Source organism: Anopheles funestus, chromosome 2RL, assembly GCF_943734845.2.
Source record: "Anopheles funestus chromosome 2RL, idAnoFuneDA-416_04, whole genome shotgun sequence".
NCBI classification, from domain to species: Eukaryota; Metazoa; Arthropoda; class Insecta; order Diptera; family Culicidae; genus Anopheles; species Anopheles funestus.
In genome coordinates, this window is record NC_064598.1 from 11,814,107 (window position 1) to 11,837,504 (window position 23,398).

Consider the following 23,398-nt stretch of genomic DNA (forward strand, 5'->3'; position numbering starts at 1 on the left):
AAACGAGTTGCGATATACGCTTCGCAACAATTGAATTGAATCGAAATTAGTAACCGGGAAACCTAGATCGAATGCATGAAAAGGGGTATTATTGCAATGTATTTTGAAGAGTTGAATGCACATGAAAATATGCATCGACTTTTAAAATCTGTTCAAACGCGAGCAGATTGAAATCCTGCCAGCGAATGAATGAAAATTGGAGGGGGGCAAAAAGCAATGTAAAATGTAAAAAATTAAAGTGCGGTCATTTGTAATTCTGCCGTTAGTGAATATTTCATGCGTCGAGGTTTTTGCTATCGCATTGCTGACATAAAAAAATAAAGTAAAATTGTACAGACACGCGATTAAAAAAAAAACGATAGAAAACAAGCCGACTCGGTGAATATATTTTCTCCACGGGAACTATCACGTGCCCCAACATGCCTGGTGTGTCGACGATCGGTTAATATATTCGCACGAATGTTAGCTTTTTGTTATTGATTTGAACAAAAAAAGAAAAACGTGTTGTTTTATGCTCCGGGGGCCATTTCTATAAGCATAATTTTTTGTTTAATGTTTTTTGTTGTTGTTGAGTACATTACCTTTAGCCGCTACGTAATTACTGCAAAGGAATGATATGTTCCTTTATTTTCTTTAATTATATGTGCTTTTCCACCATCCCTGTTTACTCACCGAAATGACCATTTCATTATGGAACTGCTTCGGTCAGCTTTTGTATGTTTTACTACACGATTAATATGCAACGGCACTGTGTTTCCCGCGATATTTATGATTTTATTTTTCCAAGTAGTTTACATTTTGCTCGCACCTACTTAGCATACGCTCATTACAGTAATCATATAAGTTTTACACACATACATGCTCATGCTTACACGCACCACACACACATACACACACACACCTATACGACCCATACAATAACGACCGTGGCACGGTGTTGCTCAACGGTAGATGAAATATTTAAATACTTAATTACAAAGCATATCTCTCTTTTTATGCTACCAATTGCTTTCTTGCTCGTACTCTCCTCTCGCTGGCATTTTCAAATATCTCATCATCCTTTTGAGGATTTAGCTTCTAGCTGTCGATATATATTCTTCAATCCAACCAGTCCTTTAAGATCGCTTTAAGTCAACTAAGCTGAGAGAGAGGCAGAAAGGCAATACAAGGCAGCATTCAACAGTGGAGACGACTACTTAAAAGGATGGTATAGGGGATGAAATAAGTTAAACAATGGAGATGATTTTGGGGGCAGGGAGGAGATGTTTCCTTTTTTCAAGTTGGCGTGCTAGCTCATCGTTTATGTCCTATATGTCCATTAGGATGATCTTGTAGAGTTTTCTGACCTTCGGGACTCTTCAAAAACACAGACACCTCGCTGTGATCAATATTGGGATCGTATGAATCGTGCTCCTCCGCTGCTCGATGTTGCTGAGGCTGTTCAATCGCACTCAGAATCGACTGCAGCAAACCCTCGGAAAGGATCTGTTCGTGGGGAGCAGAACCGGCACCTTGCGGATCGGCCGATTGGAACTGTAGCTGGTACGAGCCATGCTGTCCCTGGACGGGTATGGAAAGGCTTTGAGACTTTTGTGCTGAAATCAACTCTAACCCGCCAAGACCACCGTCGAGACCGGGCAAACTGGAGGTTTGCACGTGTCTGCTGGAACCCGCACCATCGTAATGGTCCTGGATGTTGTTGCTGTAATCGGCCGAGTAGCTGGCCGTTGCCGATGGTCCAACAATAGAAAGTTGATTCGTTTGGATCGATTGCTGCACGTCCACGGAGGTTGGCCCATGTCCACAGTCACTCGAGACGGACACGATATCGTGCGATTGGTAGCGTGGTTCTTGAACGTAAGCTTGCGCCTCGGGCAGTTGATGCTGGGTGAGGAACGGTTTGGCGGGCTGTTCCGAAGGTAGTGCGTTCAATTCCAGGCTAGAAGGTCCAGAGTGTGCCACATCACGCGTTGGTGGAGGAAGATATACGTCACCGGAGTAGGACGGTTTGGTACCAAAGTTTTCCTGATGCTCAACGGCATGGCCGATCGATTCGATTAAACCCTGCGGTACCGGTGGACGGTAAGCGATTGGATGTCGCGGAGGCGATCCAGAAACGGGCCAAGGTTTCAGATTTCCACTGACGCTGCCGTGCGAGATGCCTAGACCGGGATGGCGCATCGGTGGTCCGTAATGGGGAGCTGGTGGAAAGTGTAGCTTCTGGGGTGGTGGCGGTGGAGGCGGTAATGGTTTTACAAAAGATGGTTTGTACTTTCCGGGCAGGAACGAGTCTGCTGGAGGAGCTCCGTAAGAGTCGCTGATAAAGTTCGAGTGAACCTGGTGGAAGAATATCGAGTACATTGTACGTTAATAGCTGAGATTGGATAGTTGTGCTGCCTTCTTACCTCGTAGCTGTTACCCTTGGGCAGTTCCAGTCCGGAGTGGAGTTCTGAGTGCGAATTGAAGACAGGTCCATGTTCCAGCTTGGGTAGTTGCAGTCCAATATCTCCGCTGCTGACGCCCACACCGCTGGATTCAATCTGATGGTGAGTGGCCAAAAAGTCACCGCTTGGTGGCGGTCCGTACGAAGATTCGGGCGCGTGTACTTCGGGCTGTACGACAGGTCCGGCAATAGGTTTCCATCCGTCACACTTGATCTCCGGTGGAGTTGGTGGAGCATGGACCGGTGAGCCCGGATGGTGTCCGAAGGAACCGGACTGATGTCCGAAGGAAGACGACTGTACAGCGAAGCCAGACTGTATCGGTGGACCGTACGCCGGTTTCGGCGGACCGTACAGTGGCTTCGGAGGTGCCTGATGAATTGGAGGACCATAGACGGGCTGTGGAGCAGAAATGAGTGGTCCGTAGGCAGGTTTGGGAGGTAGTACAGGTCCCGCAGGTGGTCCGTAAACAGGTGCCGGATGCGATGGTGGCCCATACACTGGCTTGGGAGCGTGATGATGGTGGGAATGATGGTCGTCATCACTTCCTCCGAAACCAAAGGTCGAGAACAGCTGCTCCAGGAAGGAGGAAGATTTCTTATGATGCGACGGTGGTGGTCCATGATATTGAGGTGGCTTGGGGTATGAATGGTAAATGGGTTTGGGAGCCGGTGCTGGTGGTGGTCCGTACTCAATGTTTACATTTGGTGGACCATAGCTTTGAACCGGAACTCCGTACTCCTTGTGAGGCACTTGCACCGGCGGTAGAGCCGGAGCTGGTGGTGGCACATCTGGTGGAGGTGGTGGATAGTGAGCAACTGCCGGAGCACCATAGACCGGGGCAGGCAGTTCGGGACCAGTCGCTGGCGGAGGTCCGTACGAATCCGCTAACGGTGCTTCCCTACGTTGAGCTTCCTGATTCGATTGGTTTGCATTGTTATTCACCACAGCAGAAACCGTGGATAGGAGCAGAGCTCCACACACTATCGACGCGACGAGCTTAAATGTCTAAGAAAACAAGAAGTAAAAAGAAACCAGGATTATTTCGAGTTCGGAACATGGCGCGGCTTAATGTTGTTCCCACATCATAATAAAAGAGTCGGCAGTTGGGTCGGCTTTTTGCATCATCAACCACACCCGAAGGGCAACATCCATCTTTTCACGCTCCACTCAATGGTGATCACGATCACCTGCGATTACTTGACCCGACCGATCATTTAGCCGATGGCTGATGGGAACCGTAGCGGGAACCGAGGGCGCAGGTTAAGTTCGAAAAAGATATCCAAACGCAGAAACGTCCATCGTACAGATAATGGACACTCCTCCCTGTCAAGACGATCGTTTTCTCTTCCTATCTTGCTTGCCGATGATTCGTACAAAAGCACGACTCTTTTAGCGAAATCACATGGAGAAGAAACTTCACAACTGGGCGAACAACGAAAAAAAAAGCGATCATTATAAAGATTATGATCTCACTGTACCGAAATATGGCAGGTATTCTCTCATTCTTCCGTCAGTTTCCGTGAGTGAAAGTGATCGTCACCTTCGAAACCACCTAAAGGCAAAAGTGGTGGTCGTCATCAGACGAAGGAACGACCACCCCTTCCGCCCTGTCTTTTTCTCTCTTTCTCTCCATCTCCCTCTCACCATGCAAAGGGTAACTTTCGTTTTTCATTCTCTGTGTATGTATGTTTTCGTGTGTTTTTTTTTGGCACGCAAAACGACGTAACCTCTCAGCATCGTCAGCATCAGCAGTGGGGCTTCTACGAAGCGTATCGATTTGTGACGCTGGGTGCGGTAAGGCCCGAGGTACGGATGGCGTTTTCTTCCACGGTGGTTTGCTGTTTTTAATTAGAAATTCCCCGACTTCCCGTTACGGAACCGGAACCTAATTGCCCGAAGCACCTCCAGGGTCGAGCGAGGATGCTGCTGCCGATGCCGTTGTTGTTGCTGGGCGGTTGCGCTGACGATGACATTGTTGCGGTTACTGATGACGACGTCTTTTGAACGTGACCGGCAGCTGGTGTCCCCTCTTTTGCATTCATATACCGTTTTATTTTTGCATAGGACTCCCGTTACAACCCCGTCCGGTGGGGGAAAGCGAAAGAAATTGTCACCCACTCATTGAAGTGCCTGGGTGAGGGTTAGCAAAACAAAAAAAAAAGACTTTACGACTCTGCACGACTCTCACAGAACAGTCATGCGTTTGATTTTAATATGGTACTTCAAGGTGCGCAAAAAAAAACGCACCCGGCTGTACGGATTTGCATAATAGTTGTGCCCAGACACACACACACACACACACACACGCAACACATTGAATAGCGATTGCGATTTCACGGTTATGTTCACACGAAACATAAAACCATGCCTCGCGGGAGAAACCGTGCCAGCGCGTGGAAAGCCAAGGCGGGTGTGGCTCGAGAGTGTAATCAAGAACCACAAAAACCGCACGACCGTGCGGCCAAGTAGGGAATAAAATTACACTAAACTAATGACAAAATCGGCCCGAATCTTGCATCGCGGCACACGGTAAATTACAGGCGGATGTGAAAGTGATGTGGTGTGTAGTATGAGTGATTTTTTTCTTCCTCTCCCTACCAACCCTTCCCTCCTCGTCCTCCTGCTCCTCCTCCTCGTCTTCCTCTATTCCCGAAAGCTCTGATGGCCGTTTTCCGATCGTTGTTGCTGTCATCGAAGCCACAGCATCGGGATACAGCCGCATACACGTTATGGCCTGACACTCCCGTATGTCCGGGAGTTTGATATTTGGATAAACTTTCACTTTCGATAAGACGTACCGGATGGTATGCCGGGAGTATGGGACAAAAGAAATGCGAAGAGCCCAGCACGGTATCGGGAATGAAGCAAATCAGCCTTTGGCGAAGGAAATGGAGAGTTTTACGTACAAACGCATCGATGTTTACCACTTTCACATTCGATTGGAATTTAATTTAAAATTTTTATCTTTATCCACTGTTTTGTTTGGATAAATGTTTGCCAATCAATTGTAAACGACGGGGGGGAGAAAAATTGTCGTTCCACGGGGCAAATGCCGTGATAAAGCTGCGCTGTTAATGAAATTTTAGTCTGTTAACATGCGCCACCTTTGCTGCAAGCTGAGCATGTGTTGTAAATAATGGGAACAAATAGTTGCTTTTTTTCTTCTATTCAGTAACGCGCGTTACGGCGCAAAGTTCCGCTGGGATGTTATTCGATTTGTCCAAACTCTTTCACCGCAACAACAACAACAACAACACCCATTGGCTTCGGGCATATCTCGGTGAGCTATGTTTGAGGAGAAATGTCGCAATTTGTTCAGCGTGAACACACACTGTGTAAAATCCCATTCGCCTCTTGGCCTTTCAGTTTCCGCTGGGGATGAATTCTGGAAGCAAACAGAACAAGCGTGGACTAGAAATTACCACAGCCCTGCCAAACACTCGAACCAACTCGAACCAACTCGAACTCGGAGATGGAGATGAAATGGCTGCGAGGCGAGAAATAAGAGTGAAACCATCGGTGCCAAGTATCTCTTCAAGTGGGACCGATTCGGAGTGGGCGCCTGACATTGGAGGAGTTGACGATGGCGATACAACGCACACAGACACGAACCCACACAGAAAGCGAATTGTCCATTCCGTTGCAGAGTGATCCTTTAGAATTCTGGCCAAGGGGGAGATGGGCCAGGTCGGAGTTTGGTAGTGATGGGAATCCTTAACAGTTTTGCAAGAGGCGTCCCAGCTGAAGTGGGACATTTTCTTGTTTGCGGTTTCGCCCGGGCAAAAAGGTTCGTCAGTGTCAGGCAGTGTCAGTGCCCAAAAGCGTGGTGGTCACCACGATTCCACGACTGCAGGGTGTTGCCAAGGTGATGGGCGCCAGGGCCCATGTTGTCCATGTTTACACACTCTGGTCGATCAACTGTTTTTTGGCCGTATACGTCCGGGCACCCGCGCGTTCCTTGGCGCTGTGTTGTTTTGTTTGCGCTGCTGGATGCGCCAATTCCCTTACCCTCGACCAAGTGCAAGAACGGTGGATGCATAACGGCGTGAAAGTTTTACGAAAACTCTTCCCTGTTTCACTCACTGCATCCCTTCCCAAATGATGCGTACGGACGCGACCGGGTGAATGACGCCGACCCGATCGTCAACAGCCGGAACTGTGCGGTGTGCGGTGCTTTAATGAAATTACTATTTTCGAGGTTTGGTGTGGCCGTGTAGAGAGCGGTGCTAATACTGTCGCAAGGTTGTCGTTGATTTGAGATTTCTTTCTTTTACAACTGTTGTTTTTTTCGGTTTTTTTTTCCTGGGGTGGTGATTTTTGGTCCGTTTCACCTGGTATGGTAAATCGATATGTTGTCTCGTGCCGTTGTGGCCGTCTGTCGTCAGCACGGTGGAATTTAAATATTGATTTTATGTGAGAGGAGAAAACAAGCAAAACAAAATTGTATCCACCGAATTTTATTGCTTCCAATTTCACATGTGTGACGCTCGCGCGCCATTCGGACACGAAATGCTTCAAGCGCGTTGGTCGACACACGGTCACAGGGAAGTGTATTTCTTGTGTATTTGTTGCTCCATACATACAGCAAAAAAACCACCCCCTCACGGCGGTGAAAGGTAGCTGCAAACCGGAAGCGGATTCCTATGTCAAGCGCAAAATGTTGACCCCCGGGAGGACGACAATCGAAGGGCGATCCGAAGAAAGTAAACATGTTGACTTTGCCCGTTTACACAATCCCGAAGAATAAGTTGCCGTTTGTTGGTCGAGAAATTCTCCACAACTCGTGCGGGAGCGCAACCCTGGAGGGATTTTAAACTTCCGGCGTTATTTCGGCCCCCGGCAAACCGAAAACAATCGTTGCGTAAAATGGAATGGTCGGAATGGAACATTCCTGCTAAATTGTGTTCTTACAATTTCTACACAGCCTTGTCCCGTTCAATAGGTTGGGGGATTTTGGCTTTTTTTTTTCTTTCTCATACTTGTTTGGTTCCATGTCTGGTCAGGTGGGAAGAAAGTTGTTAACGAGATGATTGAAATGTTCCCCAAAAAATGATCGGAATCTTTTGCAATCAACGGATTTTGTGCGGGATTTTTTAGACAGCAAGCACACAAATTTACGTTTTCGCGTAGGAATGGCATTCGATTCATGAAGATCAGTTGTCTATTATCGACCAAAAAAAAAACACACACACACTAATATAAATCAGTAACAAAGAAAAAAACAAATATTTCTAGAAAATAAGTTACTTCTTTCTTATTCCACGCATCATTTGATCTCGCTTATTTCAATGTACAAAAGCATCAGCAAAACCGAAAGCTCTCCCACATTTGCTTTTTCTTCATTTGTGCGGAACGATACCTTTACCAGGTGACCTTTATTACCAAAACGGGTGATATCGAAAACGCACTAGAGCTTTGGGGCTAAAGCAAAGCAAAAAAAAAATGCAATCAACCAACACTCGAGCTGCTTGTCAATACTCATCAGCAGATATTTGTCACGATTGCAACCAACGAGCCGGAAGTGTGATGGCTTTATGCAGCACCAAGTTCGACCGACTCGGAACGTCTCTCTAGCACGTGTGTCATGTACAGGTTCCAACTTTGCTACCGTGAAACACGTGTCAACTAGGGAGAACTAAAACCCTGGGTACAAATCCCGTTGAGGCCCGTTTTCTTTCCATGGGAAGTTTAGAGACAGAGAGGAAGAAAAAAAAAGTGCTTAAAGCGTTGACCATGGCCTCTTGCTGTCTCGAAACCAGTTCGGTTATACCTGGGGGAGAATGACACTAAATTGAACTGTCAATCAGCACGGGTCGAGTCGAAGGTATCGTGTTTCCCACTGTCTACACCCGGTACATGCTGCGCCCTTTTGCTTCGAGTGAAGCAACAGTGAAGAAAAGCTGCCGCAAGGGCTCAAGTTGGAGAGAAAACAACTCTAGGGATTCGTCGTTTTCTTGCGACACTTCAACGGCAGTGTCCTTTGAAGTGCAGTCTTGAACAAAGTTTGCCGGATGCGACTATCAAATGACCTGCACAGGATCCATTTGGTTTTGCTCGATTGAGTTGGTTCAAAGAAGGCAAACAGAAGGGGGAGAAAAAAAAGCCCCATTCCAGCATCTCTCCAACGATTTCGTGTAGGCTGTGCGGTGGAAGGATCGATGTTGTGATGCCGTTGAGTTGTTGATGACTGCGTGACGCGCGTGAAGAACGCGAAAAGGGATTTTTAAAGGATGAAGACCGAACGTAGCATTAATTAGCCATCGAAGGAGAGTAATTGCTCGCAACAGTACAAGCCGCGTACACACAGGGTGGCGCAGCTAATTAAACTTGAAATTCCAATCAACGAAAAATGGTCGAAAGCACGCTGTCGAGTCAGATCGGTTCTAGTCGGGCACATCCATGCCTACACGCTCCATGGTGGTGCGGGACTTCGGGTCAAAGGACCCGGACCCTTTTTGGGGATGGGTTACGCAAGCGTTGGTGGTGAGACTTGGCGTCAGGGGAACCGAATTATGGTATTCATGAATTTTTAATGAGCTTGCCTTAGCTGCCCTGACCTGGCGCCATGCGTTGAAACTGGAAGCTTCAGCAGCCCAAACGGGGTGGAAAACATTTTCCACGCTTCCGTTGCTTTCTTCTGCCGCTGGTCGCCAGACGAGCCCGCTGAACAATCTGCCCATTTGCACTACGACACTCGGTGTACGGGTTTTTCCATAATTAGACGCCCGCCCCATTCCCAACGCTTCGTGTCGCGTCTTTTACGCGCCCGGAGACAAATATCTACAGGTTTAGTAGAGCCCGTCGGCGAACCCGTTTTCCGGAAATGGTGGAACTGCTCGTTCATCGTCCGGGGGGTATGGCCTAGCCTTGACCCAAAGAGCAACCGCTCTTGGTGCTGCGAACGCATCTGGCAACGGGTAGTAGATCGTTGTAATAGTAGATTGAGAGCAGATTTTTAGATCGTAGATTTTTGCGAATCTTCCACACCGCCCCAGACAAGCGCCGGCGCTCAAGTTTCATCCGGTTTTGCTCCGATTGCTTTCAAGGACGGCTCGGAGAGGGGAGATGTGTTTTTTTTTTCAAAACAATTTGATGAGTCGCTGAAGTGGCTAAAAGCTAACAGGTGAGGAATAGCAGCAACTGCCACACGTTGAAATCCGAATCTACATCAGGTGGATTGTGTTGCAAATGATTCGTTTCATTTCTGGCTCGACTTTTTGGCGGGTGATTTTACAACTCATTCGTGGAACGATCTTTAGAGCGGTCTTTCATCCTAATGGCTTTGGAGGCACACGTATCGTTTTCCCCTGTGCACGAGTTACGCCGAATGAGTTCTTTTCATATTTGAACAATTAATAAAGCACAGTTCAACTCCATCGAATCGAGGTAGTTTAAATCGAGATTTCAGATTCGCGGAATCAGATCCAATTTACCACTTGCCAATAGTCGTGTCGTCGCTGCATGACATTTTTCCATCAAAGTTACTGGATCTCCCTCTCCGGGGCCAGTATCAGTTACGACCGGGCGGGGGCTCGTATGGGCAACGTTAACGCGATAAAACGGGGTAACATTAAATTGACTCTCGAGACGTAATTACAATACAAAGGCCAGTAAGGCAGATCCAATAATGTGCGGCATGCGGGAAGCCGGTAGAAAACCGACACCGTGAAGTGGGGTAAAGAAAATTCGATCAAATTCCACGTGACATTACCGGCAGTTAACCTTTTCCAAGTCTGTTCACGTTCATTAACGCCACACCAGATGTATCGTGGTGTTTTCTCCATCTTTTTTTGTTGCGTCCCTTTTTTCTTTCTCTCTGTCTCTTCACTTTTTTTTCCTCTTTCGCATCGTTACAGCTCTCCCATTTTCCGTCCTCTTTTTTCCGCCTGTATATACATCTTTTGCTTTATTATGTTGTGGTTGATGCGGAGATTGTAATATGTTCCCCGCGGGAACACTTTCGGATCCCTTCCTTCCGAAAGCTCCCCCCGATTTTGGGCTGCGTTCCTCCGATGCTACGGACCAAAATGGTAGCTCAATATCGTAAAGCTTTCCTGCATGCGTGTGCGGAAACCACACAAACGCGCGTTTCGAAAGTAAACGACTTCTATACTCTGGTAGTCGCTTTTGGTAGCTTTAAGAAGAAAAGAAAAAAGGGCCTAACAATTCTCTCCCACACGTGCGATAACACGTTTGTTAGGCTTCGAGCACACGCCCCAAAAAAAAAACGGGAAAGAAACACGAAAACGGAAACGTTTAAGCAGTTCACACATGCCGCACGAAACTCGAAACGCCGGATTTACCCCGGATGAGATAATCCACTTTCATGGGCAATGTAATGCGTGTGCTTTGGAATGGTCCATCAGTGCGTCTTTCGAGTACGCACGCAATCATCCTCTCGGCGTAATGAGGCAATGAATCATTTTTGGGGCCACATTCTTCACCGTTGGCACACCTGTTCTTGGCGGTTTGGACGGTACGCTTACACTTCAAGGGCAACATATGCTTCAGGACGCAACATCCTTCAGATCTCAACTTGGTTCATCGTCGGGACACACGTACACACACACAGATTAGTCTAATTAAAGCAGCCGTTAGGTCGCCCAATGTCGGTACCATTGAAGGGTGCTTAGAAAACCATGCCCTAAATGACATCGACTGCTTTACCAAACTAAGATGGATGTTGGTCGCATACTCCAACCAGCTCGAAGGTGACAAGAGACAGAGAGAAAGAGAGAGTGATGATGACGATGATGACATTACAACGGTTTCGCGGGTACGGCAAACCGCTAAAACTCCGCGAGATGCGTCAAATTCCCGAAGCTCAAGGTGATGTGGTTTTTGTCAATGGGAACACCAGATTTTTAACCAGATCACCACTTTGAAGAAGAGCGCTGCTTGAAGTTTAGGTTTATGTAAAGCGTTAATAATTGAAGAACTTAACATTGAAGTCGTTAAGTAGCGCCAATGGTTTATTCAGGTTTGGCGTTTGGTCGCATCAGTCAAAAGCCTTGGAGTAAATGAATTTCTGACAAGATTCATACCCAAGATTTCTATGATACGCTACGAGTGAACACGATACTTAGCGAGTTCGTTGCCAGATTTGGAGCGTGCTCCACTTTTGAAGCATTCCATCAAGAAGCGAGTAACCTTCGGGTGTTTGTATCTAAATCACCCGTGCTTTGGAGCTTTTGAATTGATAAAAGACTTCACAAAAATGAGTTGTTGAGTAGTAACCCAACTATTAGTAGATGATCATTCACATATGAAGCTTATCCCAACTGCACGCTGCAGCTGCAATACTGCCGCTTGAGTGGAAAAACAAAGCCACCACAATTTGCCACAGTTGCGCAAGATTCGACAGTCGACTTCCCGAAGATACGCATACCGAGCGCCAAATTGCACGCGGTCATTGTCGTGACGCAACGCCTTTACATGCGGACGTACGGATGCAGATTACGTCGGCACTGCTTTCGGGGCGAGAGACAGACTACTTGCCGTGTGTCCCCCACAAGTGCTGCTTTCACGCTCGCAAATGTGCGTTTTCTTGCGCTGCTCATGCTGAAGATGATGCCTGCCATAGTTCCAGCTGTTCCACTTTCGCCTTCACTTTTAATGTTTCGCATCCGACCCGAATGCTTCGCTTTGCTCATTTTTCTTACACAGCCATCTTACATCGACACAGCGCCGATCTCATCCTAAGCCGCTTTACGGCACCAGAAGCACTCCGCGCGTCGGTCGGTTCAAGTCTCGTCTCTCGGTGTCTACGGGTTTCTCTTCCCGGTTCACAGAAGCCAACTTCCGACTACCAGCCAGCCACTCTGGCTGAAAAGAGATGCACGCGCAAAATTGCCCCAGTCCATGGTACATCGCGGCTGTGATGGGTTTGTTTCGTTTGTTACCGTGTGGCAGATTTGTTATTGTTTGGTAAATGTGGGCTACCAAGGCGATTTTGTACGCTTCCGAGTGGAGTTTATCCAGCGGAAAGTGAGTGCTTAGTTGATGCACAAATGATGCCTTGCCTTGTTCACATGCCACATGCCACTGACGTTGTTTGATTTGCCGTTGCGTAACATGGCTGTGAAGGTTTGGAAGGCAAGAAACCAACCAAACTTTGGCCATTTGTTGAAGATGAGGTGTAAATTAGGTGAAGCCAAAATTGATTGCTGATGATTGCGAGCATATTTATTCAACATTGCAATTGTACCATTTTTGTTATTAAATGCATTTATCACAAAATCTTCCAAGGAATTCTCGTCACACATTCGGATTTGTAGAAAATGCTACAATTCAATCCAATCCAACATTTGTATGCATTCAAGGCAATGCACTTCATTCTCTTAGTTACTCAAGCACGGCAACGATTAGCCTGCCACCTGCCGGTACACAGTGATAAATGCTATCTATTTGGCTTTACATCCATGTCGATGAATCTCGGACGGTAATGCTGAACACACAAGAACAACGTGTTTGCGTTCCCCATCCGTATGTACATCACACAGTAGCAGAGATTTCGTTCTTAATTGGTAGCCTCAATCCGAACACCTCACACGTGGTACTTATCTAACTTAGTGTAGCACTTGAGTCGAAGCGAGCTCTGGAACGGTTTCTTGCAATTCGTTTGTGTTTGTGGCCATTTTCTTCAGCACATCCAGCTAAACCCGCCCCCCACCCGATGTAATGTGATAGCCTTTTATCGTTTCACAAAAAGGAGTTAGCGTACCAACCCGGTCCGTGCTGGATGGAAACAGATGAAGCAAGCAATAGCATAAACTACACCAGCATAGCAGCACCAACGAAGCTACGAACCCAGCGGCTCCTCGAAGCGATTGTGGCAGCACTTGCACCTTTTCGCTCCGATATGCACTCAATCAATCAACTCCATCCCAACAACGCTTCCATCGTTCACTTCCGATGAGCAGATCCGATCCGTTCGGTACCAGGTAGAAGGAATGATTGGTTTACCTTTGTATCTTAATAATTATTTAACAAAGATAACAACGCTTCACACGTCTTACCGAGCTGTACCGTAGTGTTGGCTTTGTTTTAGTCCCCCCCACTAGTGGGTCAATTGTGTTGCAAACTCGGTATCTAACGGTTGCAAAAGAAAAAGGGCCAAACCATTAATCAAGAGCACACCACCGGGTCCAAGCACCCAAGAACGAGTTTCTTATCTCAAAGTCATCTGCTTAATCAAACAATACACCGTGACGCCCTTGGCGACGTTCGGTGATTTTCCATTTCCTTTTCAATCGATCGGTAAGGTAAAACAAAGCAAAGAAAAACAGAAAAAACAGAAAACGATCGATTGTATCCGATGAGGAAGCATAAATTTCGCGCTTTGTCCGATATCATCAACCATTGGCATTGGTTTCCGTTGGCTTTTTACCCTTGAGATTGCCACTTTTCCGACTTAGTTTTTCCCCGATCCGAGGGGGGAAAACCCATTGTCAACTTATGCGGGATTTGGAGAGGAAAAAAAATCTCGTACCTCGCTCTTGGACGATTCCATGCTTCCATCCATCAAGCGGTTGTGCGTAAATCATAATCTTTTATGATGTAACAATGTTCTTGCATCGGTCCGGTGTAAATGCAGTGCAGTTTATGCATTCATCCGGGTGCATCTAGCAGAGTGCATCTGGTGGCAAATGCTTTCCGATTGTTTGTGTCACTACGATCGTTTACTTGGACCAACCAGAGAACCCGGCGTACCGAGCGTACCGTGAACGGTTCGGCATGTCCGTACCGTACCGTTTATGCGGTATGGAAATCGAGAACCTAGAGTGGCAACGTGAACAACTCGTGAAAGCAAGTGCTTTTGTAATAAATAATTTCACTCCCTGTTTCTATCCCCCCCCCCCTTTTTGTTGGGTGCCGGGCAGTGTTCGAGCTGAAGTGTGAACATGCGAACAGGCGTAAGTAAATGCGGGAAAATGCATTGCATCGGAGCTGGTTGAACTAGTTTAGATAAGGAGTGGTGCGTGCAGGAAAAGAAATGCGGGTGGGCAAAAAACGGTTGACCTCTTGACACACTCGAGCTGAAACGAGATGACACCGGATGAATGTACTGTCACTGGAATGCGCTTGCGTTAAATTAAAGCAAACTCATTTGTTCCCTTCCGCGAGGAAAGGATGAATGGTGTATTTCTGGTGTTTCGCCTACCATCTTTAATTTGTTTCTTTCCTGAAACGATTGATGAATGGGAGCAACGTTTTGATGTTTGATATTGAGATATTTAATTCAACACAAATTTCCCATTAAACTCACTTTTTTTCGTTCTTTAAAGTCCTTATTGATTAACAACACCCCCAAAAAAATTGAATCATTTCGATTCTCTTCCGATTACTAGTTATGCTCGGATTTCAATTTCAGATATTTCAAGCAAAATTTCAACAATAAAAAAAATCGTACCAAAATCACTTGCAAACCACGTAACAGTTTTCATTTTATCACCTGTTTCTATGCGTACGGGCGTACATGGAAATGGTGGTTGTTCGCTCACCATGAGAGCTTCATCTGAAATCCTTGAAGTTGATATCCATGAAATCGGTTACCACTTCACGGAATTCTACCCACCCACGACGCGGCGTTGAGACGTGATCAAATGATAAAGGTACAATCACGAAGGGTTTCCATTAGCTCGGTGGAAATTGCTGCTGTTGAGTAACTTTTTTTTGCCTGTGTTTTTCTTTTTCGACCGATCGAACATTTGTGTGCTGCAGCTACATAATTGAGTCGTTCGTTTGCTCGAACAAGCAGTGTATCGGGGGTGTACATATGTGTGTGAGGGATAGAATTTTTCACATTAATTTCATGATCCACCATACGGTGTGTTATCCTAGATAACGGGTGATACTGGCTGTTTCTCTCGAAATGAAGACGTATTTCTTCTAGTATTTCGGGTTTTTTTGCAAAACGATTTTCATAAAGGAAATTTGAGAAACAAAAAAAATCTTATTCAGGTGAAACTCAACTTAACGTTAATAAAAACAATCACAAAAATTTGCTGTACGAAGTGAGAAAATTATCTCAGAAAAGGTTTGACATTTTTGGTATAACAAGCAGTTATTTAGAAGCCATAAATGAAGAAAGGTTGTAAATTCCCGGACATCATAATAATCTGAAAGCAAAATATTCAACAGCTCAAGAATGATTATCATCAAACCATCTGGCGGCTGCTAAAAGGGCACCGAAGCAATGCAAATTGTTGTGCAAAAGCTTTTACATGTGTCTGAATGGATAAACTGTATTACATCAAAACCCGGCGACTTTTGCAGTCGTTGAGTTCCCGTTTGAAGACAGCAAAAACTTCATCCATCGTTTGACGTCAAGTGGTGATCTCCAATGTTCGTTCTGAGTAGCGAGAAGAAATAAGAGCTGACTTGGAAAGATGGATTGTATAACATTTGAATTCATTTCTTGCAATCACCACTGCCCTTTGATGCTAGTTTTAGTCGAGGAACTCGCGGAAGGGTACTCCGAAAGCCATCTTGAGGCGCATAAAAAAGGGAAACAAGTGGTTCAACTGCATTTCTTATTGCTCAACTGCTTTTTTAATGATTAAAAAGTGAATTCTACGGGCTGTGGCATAAAACCGATCGGACTCCGGATCTGTTCACCGAAAAGAGTTCATAAATAAGTGAATAAAGTTGATTACAAATATTCAAATATAATCATTATGGTGTAATTTATTAACACAGTATTAATTGGTGCATGAAATGGAGAAATAAATACCTCCAGCCAAGCAAATAAACGGTTCAATAACGCACTTTGACTAAACTCTCATCCGGAATGCGGCATTAAGGTGGGGATCGTACGACGCAATTATTCATTCATCATAGACGAGCAGATGATTTCACCTTTTAAGAAAGTATTCCAATGCTAGATAAACCAATTAGTCGGTGGCAAATAGAAAATGGATGCTGCTAAGACTACAAATAAATCCACATAAATATAGAAACGGTTCGACAGGCCAATATATGCGCATAAAGCCGTACGCATGCATATGAAACAGTCTCACCGAAATGTGATGCTATATCTCACATATGTTGATATGGTAATGTATTTGATGAAAACCAAACAAACAGGCAGATGAAAGAAAGTCTTTTCAGGTTTTTGGGGAAGATTAATTTGGCTCGAAGAAAAAAAAACACAAATGGGTTGCATATCTTATCACTGTACGTCTGCTTTACACATTCTTTCCGAACGATTTTAGAACCTGATGAGGATGACCCAATTCTCTCAAGCTCCTAATTGAAATACTTCCTATTAAAACGATCCAATATTACTTCGTTTAGTTTCATTTTGCATGGAAATAGAAAGTTAGATTTCTGAAAGTAAAAGCTTACATTGTCCGATTGTGGCCGCTGGCAGTTGGTGTCTTTTCGGCAATTGCTTCCGTTGAAATGAAGTCGAAATTCACAGATGATCGTAATATATCAACTTTTCGCAGCTAATCAATCTTGTCAAACCGGACGGAAGCTATATGTTTCTGGCAGTATATAACATTTAAAGACATGCAAAGAAACCATACGAACGGTCGCTTATACTCAATTAGCCCATTAACACTTTCGTGATTGGTGACCCAAATAAATTGTCCATAAGCTTCGGTTTCCCGTTCCCGTGATGAAATATTTGGAGAAAGCACAGCTGAATGAAGCGTGCGTGTCTGAGCGCCGGTTCGCTTCTGTCTTAACATTCTGCTGCACCGCTATGAATTTACGCATCGTGCGATACGGTGCAGCACGTGTCATCTCTGTGTGTGGAAACACTTTGTAGACGATGAGCGCGAGAATGTCATCGAATGGCGGAAATGAACCGTTTCAAATGTGAAATCTTCTGGAACGCACCAGTAGTTGTGGAACTAGCAGGAGAAAAAAACGTCTCCTGCATCCCGAGCTGATATAGTTTGTGAAAAAGAGTCAAAAAAATACACGTGAGTAAGAACCGGTGTCTAGGTTCATGGTATGCGAGTGTATGGTATGTGTGAAGTTGCACCGATCGCTTGCACACGAACGAGTTCATAACGCTCTAGCCATGCGGTAATAAATGGCTTCATCTCACGGATCACTCACGGGGAAGATGTTTGCAGTTTCAGATAGGAGATGAGTTTTTTTTCTGGTTAAAGTTCGTTAAGTTCGTAAAAGATTCAGTCAAATCAGAGCTTTAAAGCTAGTTTTAAAGGTGCTTCAAATTTTTATAATTGAATTTTTGTGTGAACCGAAATGTGTTTTGTTGGTGTAAAAACCCTAAAATGAAATAGCGTTTACAAAGTTGATTTAAGCCCAAAAAAACGCAGTTAATTCAAGAATAAATGCCCAATAAAAAGTTACACTAGAAAAGGCTATAATGAGCAGTGAAGATTGAAGATAATAGAGGTGATGGTTTAATACAGATTTAATCGCCGTTGGGAACAAGTTTGAAGAGAAGAAATGCAATATCTTTATATGACTAAAGTATACAATTAATGGTAAAATTTTCAATCTAGAATGATATAATCAAAAAAAGAGACACACTGGATGCAGAATCATTTTTAATAGCTTAATATTGTTATAAAGCTACTCGAGTTAGGATAATAGCTCCATCGCCTCAAAACTCTATCTAAACAATATTCGTGCTTTGCTATAGCCGAAACTAACTCAATGTCCTCGAAGTCTTTCGGTAAATAAACTTTGAAGGAAATGGTTGTGAAATAAATAGAAAAAGGTCTTAATCTTCATAAGCTCGAGTATCTTAAGTGCCAAAAAGCCACACCAAGATGTTCCTGCTGATAGTTTCATACAAACAAGGATATCTTTACCATTAGCAGTATAATTGATTCAGAAGATTCATTCTTTAATAGGAATGTTTTCATTCCGAAAGCGAACACAAAAAGTGAAGCCATTAGCTAAGATGAGAAATTCTTTCATCGTCGAAGAAACTATTCGTTCCGCGGAACTACAAGTACAAGTAACGGGAATGGGATATTCGGAGGAGACCCAACTCTAGTCTCCTGTATCGCTGCCCTTAAACGGTGCTCCCAAGGCGTTAATGGACCGTAGCAGCGGTGCGTCAATACTCCGAGCCGAGGGATTTATTCAAGATAGTGGCTCAGTTTCGCCGTACAAATTGTCAAGTCACGAAAGGCGTCTCATCCACCTTTCACCCATATTTCTGCCCCAATACACGATCAATCATTCGATTATCGGGTCGGCTGTTCACCGCTGGCGAGGATGTGTTAGACAGTGAGAGTAAGCATGTCAAAACATTCAATTCCGGTTTGCTACCTACGCGCACGGGGAGGAGAAAACTCCCCATTTGACTGAGAGTGGCATAAATTATTGGGTGAAAGATTTTGCTTACAAATCGCATGCCAAGAAAGATTTGTTAATGCCGTTGGGTGGGGTTGATTTTTGTTGAGGATCGCCCCACACAGAACGATGAAAGCAGAGAGTGAGAGTGGTTTTCTTTTCCCTTTGTGTATTACGCATCATTTTTCGTTTTTATCACCGAACATCAGTTAATTGCTTGTTTTTTTTGTTGGGAAAAGGGAAAAAGGCATTTAATTTGGGTACCGAAAGCGTACAAAGGCATCAAAAACAAACCATCCACCACTCGGTTGATGTATCGGTTTAATGAAGCAGAGAATGATTCTTGCCTGATCATTGCGCAAAAAATATCAACTTTACAGCCCAAATCCGACCGTCCGTTCGTTCTGAGATGAATGTTTTGCTGAGATGGTGGATGATGACGATGCAACATCAGTTGGATGCATTCTTAATCGAAAAAGAAACCAGCCCTTGATCTTGATTCCCCTTTATGATGGGGTTTACATTTCCGAACATCAATATCTCCTGGTGAAGAAGATTATTGGGCGCTATAAAATGGACCAGTTTTGAGGGAATAATCTTTAAATTAAATATCTTAACCGATCTGTCTCTAAATCACGTTGCGCAATGTGGATGTAATTTTTCTCACGATCAAATACACGGAAACAAATCATCGTTTTGGTACGTAATTGCAACAAAGAGTTCCTCCAATAAAACCATCTTCAATTAATCAACAAAGTCTTTGGATCAATGCCTCTAACATTAACTTGCACCGAGTTTCTCCCTGTTTCTGTGGTTAATTTTGTCTTTAAACGATAAAACAGATATTTCAGAGTGTGTACAGTAAGAAAGTACAGCCAAACATGCTGCTCGAAACATCGCAATCGAAACCGAAAGCGAAAAACTTTCGATACCCACCCGGAAAGTTGTAAAATTCATTCCACCTGAATATTCCCATGCTTCTCCTCTGGTTTCACAATGCGTCCACATTTCATTCCCGACTCTACCTCCCTCCCTCGGGGGGGGGATACTCTTTGCCTCTCTTTCTCCTACTCTTTCTTCTCCTCTCTATTGCATCCTTTACTCTGTCAGCCTTCCAAACGACGTCTTTATGATACGAATCGTAAAATTCTTTTCCCGCATTTTGGGACGCCGCTGTTTGTTCGAATTTCTCTTTTAATTTATTGATAACCCGGCTGTACGTTCCGTCTCGCGCGTCTTTTACCGTCAGCTTCGGTTGATTTCATTCCCGGCCTTCTCCCGGGTTCTGCTCAAGACTGCTCAATTTGGAATTCAAGACCTAGCTAGCTAGACGGCTTTTGTGAAAAGCCATTGATGTGAAACCAATTTTTGAAACTGACAGGATTCCGGATGTTAAAGTGTACAGCTACAGTTCTGTTTTCTTTTTTTGGTTGTTGAAGAAGAAATCCCACTTATTCCGTTGGCGTAAGCGATTATATCATTCGTGGAATGTTTTTAGCACAAACGATTTCCAATGGAACCCGAATTGATACGTTTTATTTTGATGTTAAACAAACACGTTTCCAAAAAAAAACAGATTAAGACAGCCTTTTTCTTGATCGATGTCTTGCATAATGATCCAGTAACAGGTTCTTTAAATGATAGTTTTTCAATTTAAGAATGTGTTTCGTTTTCCCCTGCTTGCTGGAAAAAAAAACATCTCAATGCTGTCGTTTTCCCATTTTCCCAACGACCGGAAACGGCCGGAAAGAGTACCACATCTTTCCCCCGAAAAGACACTGTTTGCCACTTTTTAGCACGTTTTTTTTCGGTGTCCCCGCATTACCCATTAGTGGAATGAGCAAACAATCACTTACCATTTTCGCTTTTCGTTGTGTCTTCGTTGTGCTTCAAGCAGACGAACGTTCGATGGAAATGTCGGTACGGAAAGAGCACGCAAATGTTCGTCAGAATAGCAGCGTTTTCGGTAGCTTATTCAGGAGGAAATTGAATATTTCTCCACCCAAAAAAAACCCCAACTACACCGTATAATTCAACGATCAATGAACTTTTTTTTTTTTGTTTCCGTGTTTGGAAAGGATGGTTTTCGTGTATCCCTAAATCGTATGCGGTACGAAAGAAATAATACACCGTCACTGGCACTCGTATTGTATTCGTCTTGTATCTTTTTACGATAAGACGGGGTTTGACCACTATTGGAACACTTTCACCTCCACGATGCACATTTCGTACGTAAAGGACGTATTAACCTTCCCCGACCGTGGGGAATCTTCACACGAATCTCGAATGCCGTACGGGTTACCCGGCTTGCAAATGTTGTTTCGCAAAGAAATGGCCCCCGAAAATCTCGTGGCACGTAATTCCGCCTGTTCCGGATTCCGGTCACGTGTGGGACGTTCTGTCCGTCCTAAATGCTTTCGTACTATCCGTTCCTGTTGTTTCGGTTCTTCGGGGAAGATACCTCTTTTTTTTCGCACTGCACGGCCAAAGACACGGTTTGTGACACGGTCGAGTTTTGTAGCAAACCAACGCAACGCAACAGCTCACCCGAGTATGCTTTTATCCAGCTACCGACGATGCGCTACGAAGGCCCCAAAAAATGTTTCGGGACACAAATTTAAAATTAGCCCCACAGAAACACAAAGCGATCGGTGCACAACACGATCGCTTACCCGGTGTGAATACTTTCGCGGTGTATTATCAAATGTCAATGGTAGACGACTGAACTACCTTATTAAACGGAATACAACTGGCCGAAGCTGCGTGGAGCTGGATTCCACGGCGTAGCTCGCAAGCTCACGAAAGATGATCCCCACTAGATGCAGCTCGTCATATCTGCCAGAGCGGAGAGCAAATGGATTCTCCCGCCTGTGGTACCGATTCGCTCTCGGAAACGGTTCCCCCCTGTGCGCGATCCCACGTGAGATCAGAGCTACGAACCACTTTTTTTGGGGGTTGCTGCTTTCACCCTTCCCGTAAATTCCATGCATAGGTAAAAGGGGTAAGAGCAGCGAACAAAACAAAAAAAAACCCCAAACGAGAGATACGGAGAGTACCTATACGCATGTTGCTTAACAACTTGACAGTTTGATGCCGGTGAAAGGTGCGTTCTGCTGCCGCAGCAGGTCTCTGGAGAGAGCGAAAGTGAAATAACGGAAAACGAAAGTGGGCCCGTGCCTGAGCCACTTGCGCACGTTTTACTCCACCGATAGCTTCTCTGGAATATTACTCAATTGCAGGCATATACACGATGCATAAAGCTCACTTTTATGCTAACAAGTTGTGATGCTACGTGACTTATTCAACGAGAAAAAACTAAGAAAAAAAAAGACGATCGACACAATTTTTCCTGTACTGTTAATTTATTTGCTTTATTTGCATCGTCTGTATGAAACTATTCGAAAAGATAGCTTTTTGTTTGTTTTGGTTTACGCTTCCGCGAGAGGTTCGTCGCTGGTGTCCTGAAACAGTCTCTTACAAAACCGGTTCATTACTTCATGGCTTCTCTTTCATCCGTTTCGTTCCGTTTCATACCAATCATTCGCCAAACGTTTCTCTTCGACCAACCGTTTCTCAGCGTGACCATCAATCCTGCTTACATATTCACGAGCCCTCGAACGGAACCTACTGCACCGGTGCAGTCTTTCCTGTTGGCCCTTGATGAAGCTGCGCCACCATGTGCCAACAAATTAATTATTTTAAGCGCAGCGCAGATGATTGCCGTTTGCTCGCTCATCACGTTCCATCGGTGGACTTTCTTACCGCCATTGGGTCAATTTCGTTCCGAACCTAAACGATACTAATGGTCCGGTCCGATTATGGCATGCGCTAGGCAATTGCGTTTTGCGCTGACGTTTTTTTGCCCTTCGACGATTATCCGTCAATTATGGATTAAATATTTCGAATCGCATCATTTAGCTGCGTTTGTCGATGGCTGTCGCACTTCAACAAATAGGCAATTATTCATCGAAATTGCTGTCGATGTTTGGACAGTAATTGCAGAACTTTTTCCACTAGTGTGTGAATAAGTATTTGTGGGGGAAAAAATATGATAATGGGAATTTTTACGCATTGAATAAATACACACTGCTGGAACGGAATATAAAGGTGGGTCATCTTTATTTATTTTTCTTTCTCACCTTATCTTGTATGTGTGAAACAGTGAATCTGAAATTTAAGTTTGCTAGCAAAAAAAAACACAAAAGCGTTAGAAAAACAATCCTTCGAGAGAGTGTTATTTTTTTATTTCACGACACGTTCCAAAAACCCGTGTTCTTCCCATGCACAAACTGACACAGGTGTCGGTATAAACTTCCACAAACTTAACCTTAGTTGATTTAGGCCTACTTTCAAACCGTAAAAGAATCTTAGTTTCTGAGAATTCGAAAGCAAAACCAGCCACCAATCGTGCTTTCGTGTCCCTCATTTAGAACAACATTTTCTTAAGCACTTTATTCCTTTTTTCTTTTGGCCTTCTAAGCATCCGCTCAATTCCTGCCCGAAGGTTGCCCCGTTCGAAGAAACGCTATACCGTCCTTTTGTGTGGACCATTCTGGTACGGTGGGTTTTGAAACTTAAATGAAAATTGCTTGACAAAACAGACGACCTTGGATTCGGTACAGCAGGAAAGGGCACACGGGACAAACGCCCTGGATGCGTCGAAT

General features: G+C 44.6%; 1 protein-coding gene across 1 annotated transcript; it reads right to left on the bottom strand.

Annotated features, from left to right (window-relative positions):
• Positions 1-753: 753 nt before the first annotated feature.
• On the bottom strand, positions 754-22,141 carry LOC125765916 (uncharacterized). The gene is made up of 3 exons (XM_049431445.1): positions 20,591-22,141; positions 2,406-3,449; positions 754-2,337 (listed from the first exon to the last, which is right to left on the bottom strand). The coding sequence occupies exons 1-3, from the start codon at positions 20,591-20,593 to the stop codon at positions 1,294-1,296; spliced, it is 2,091 nt and encodes a 696-aa protein (XP_049287402.1). The 5' UTR covers positions 20,594-22,141; the 3' UTR covers positions 754-1,293.
• Positions 22,142-23,398: the final 1,257 nt, after the last annotated feature.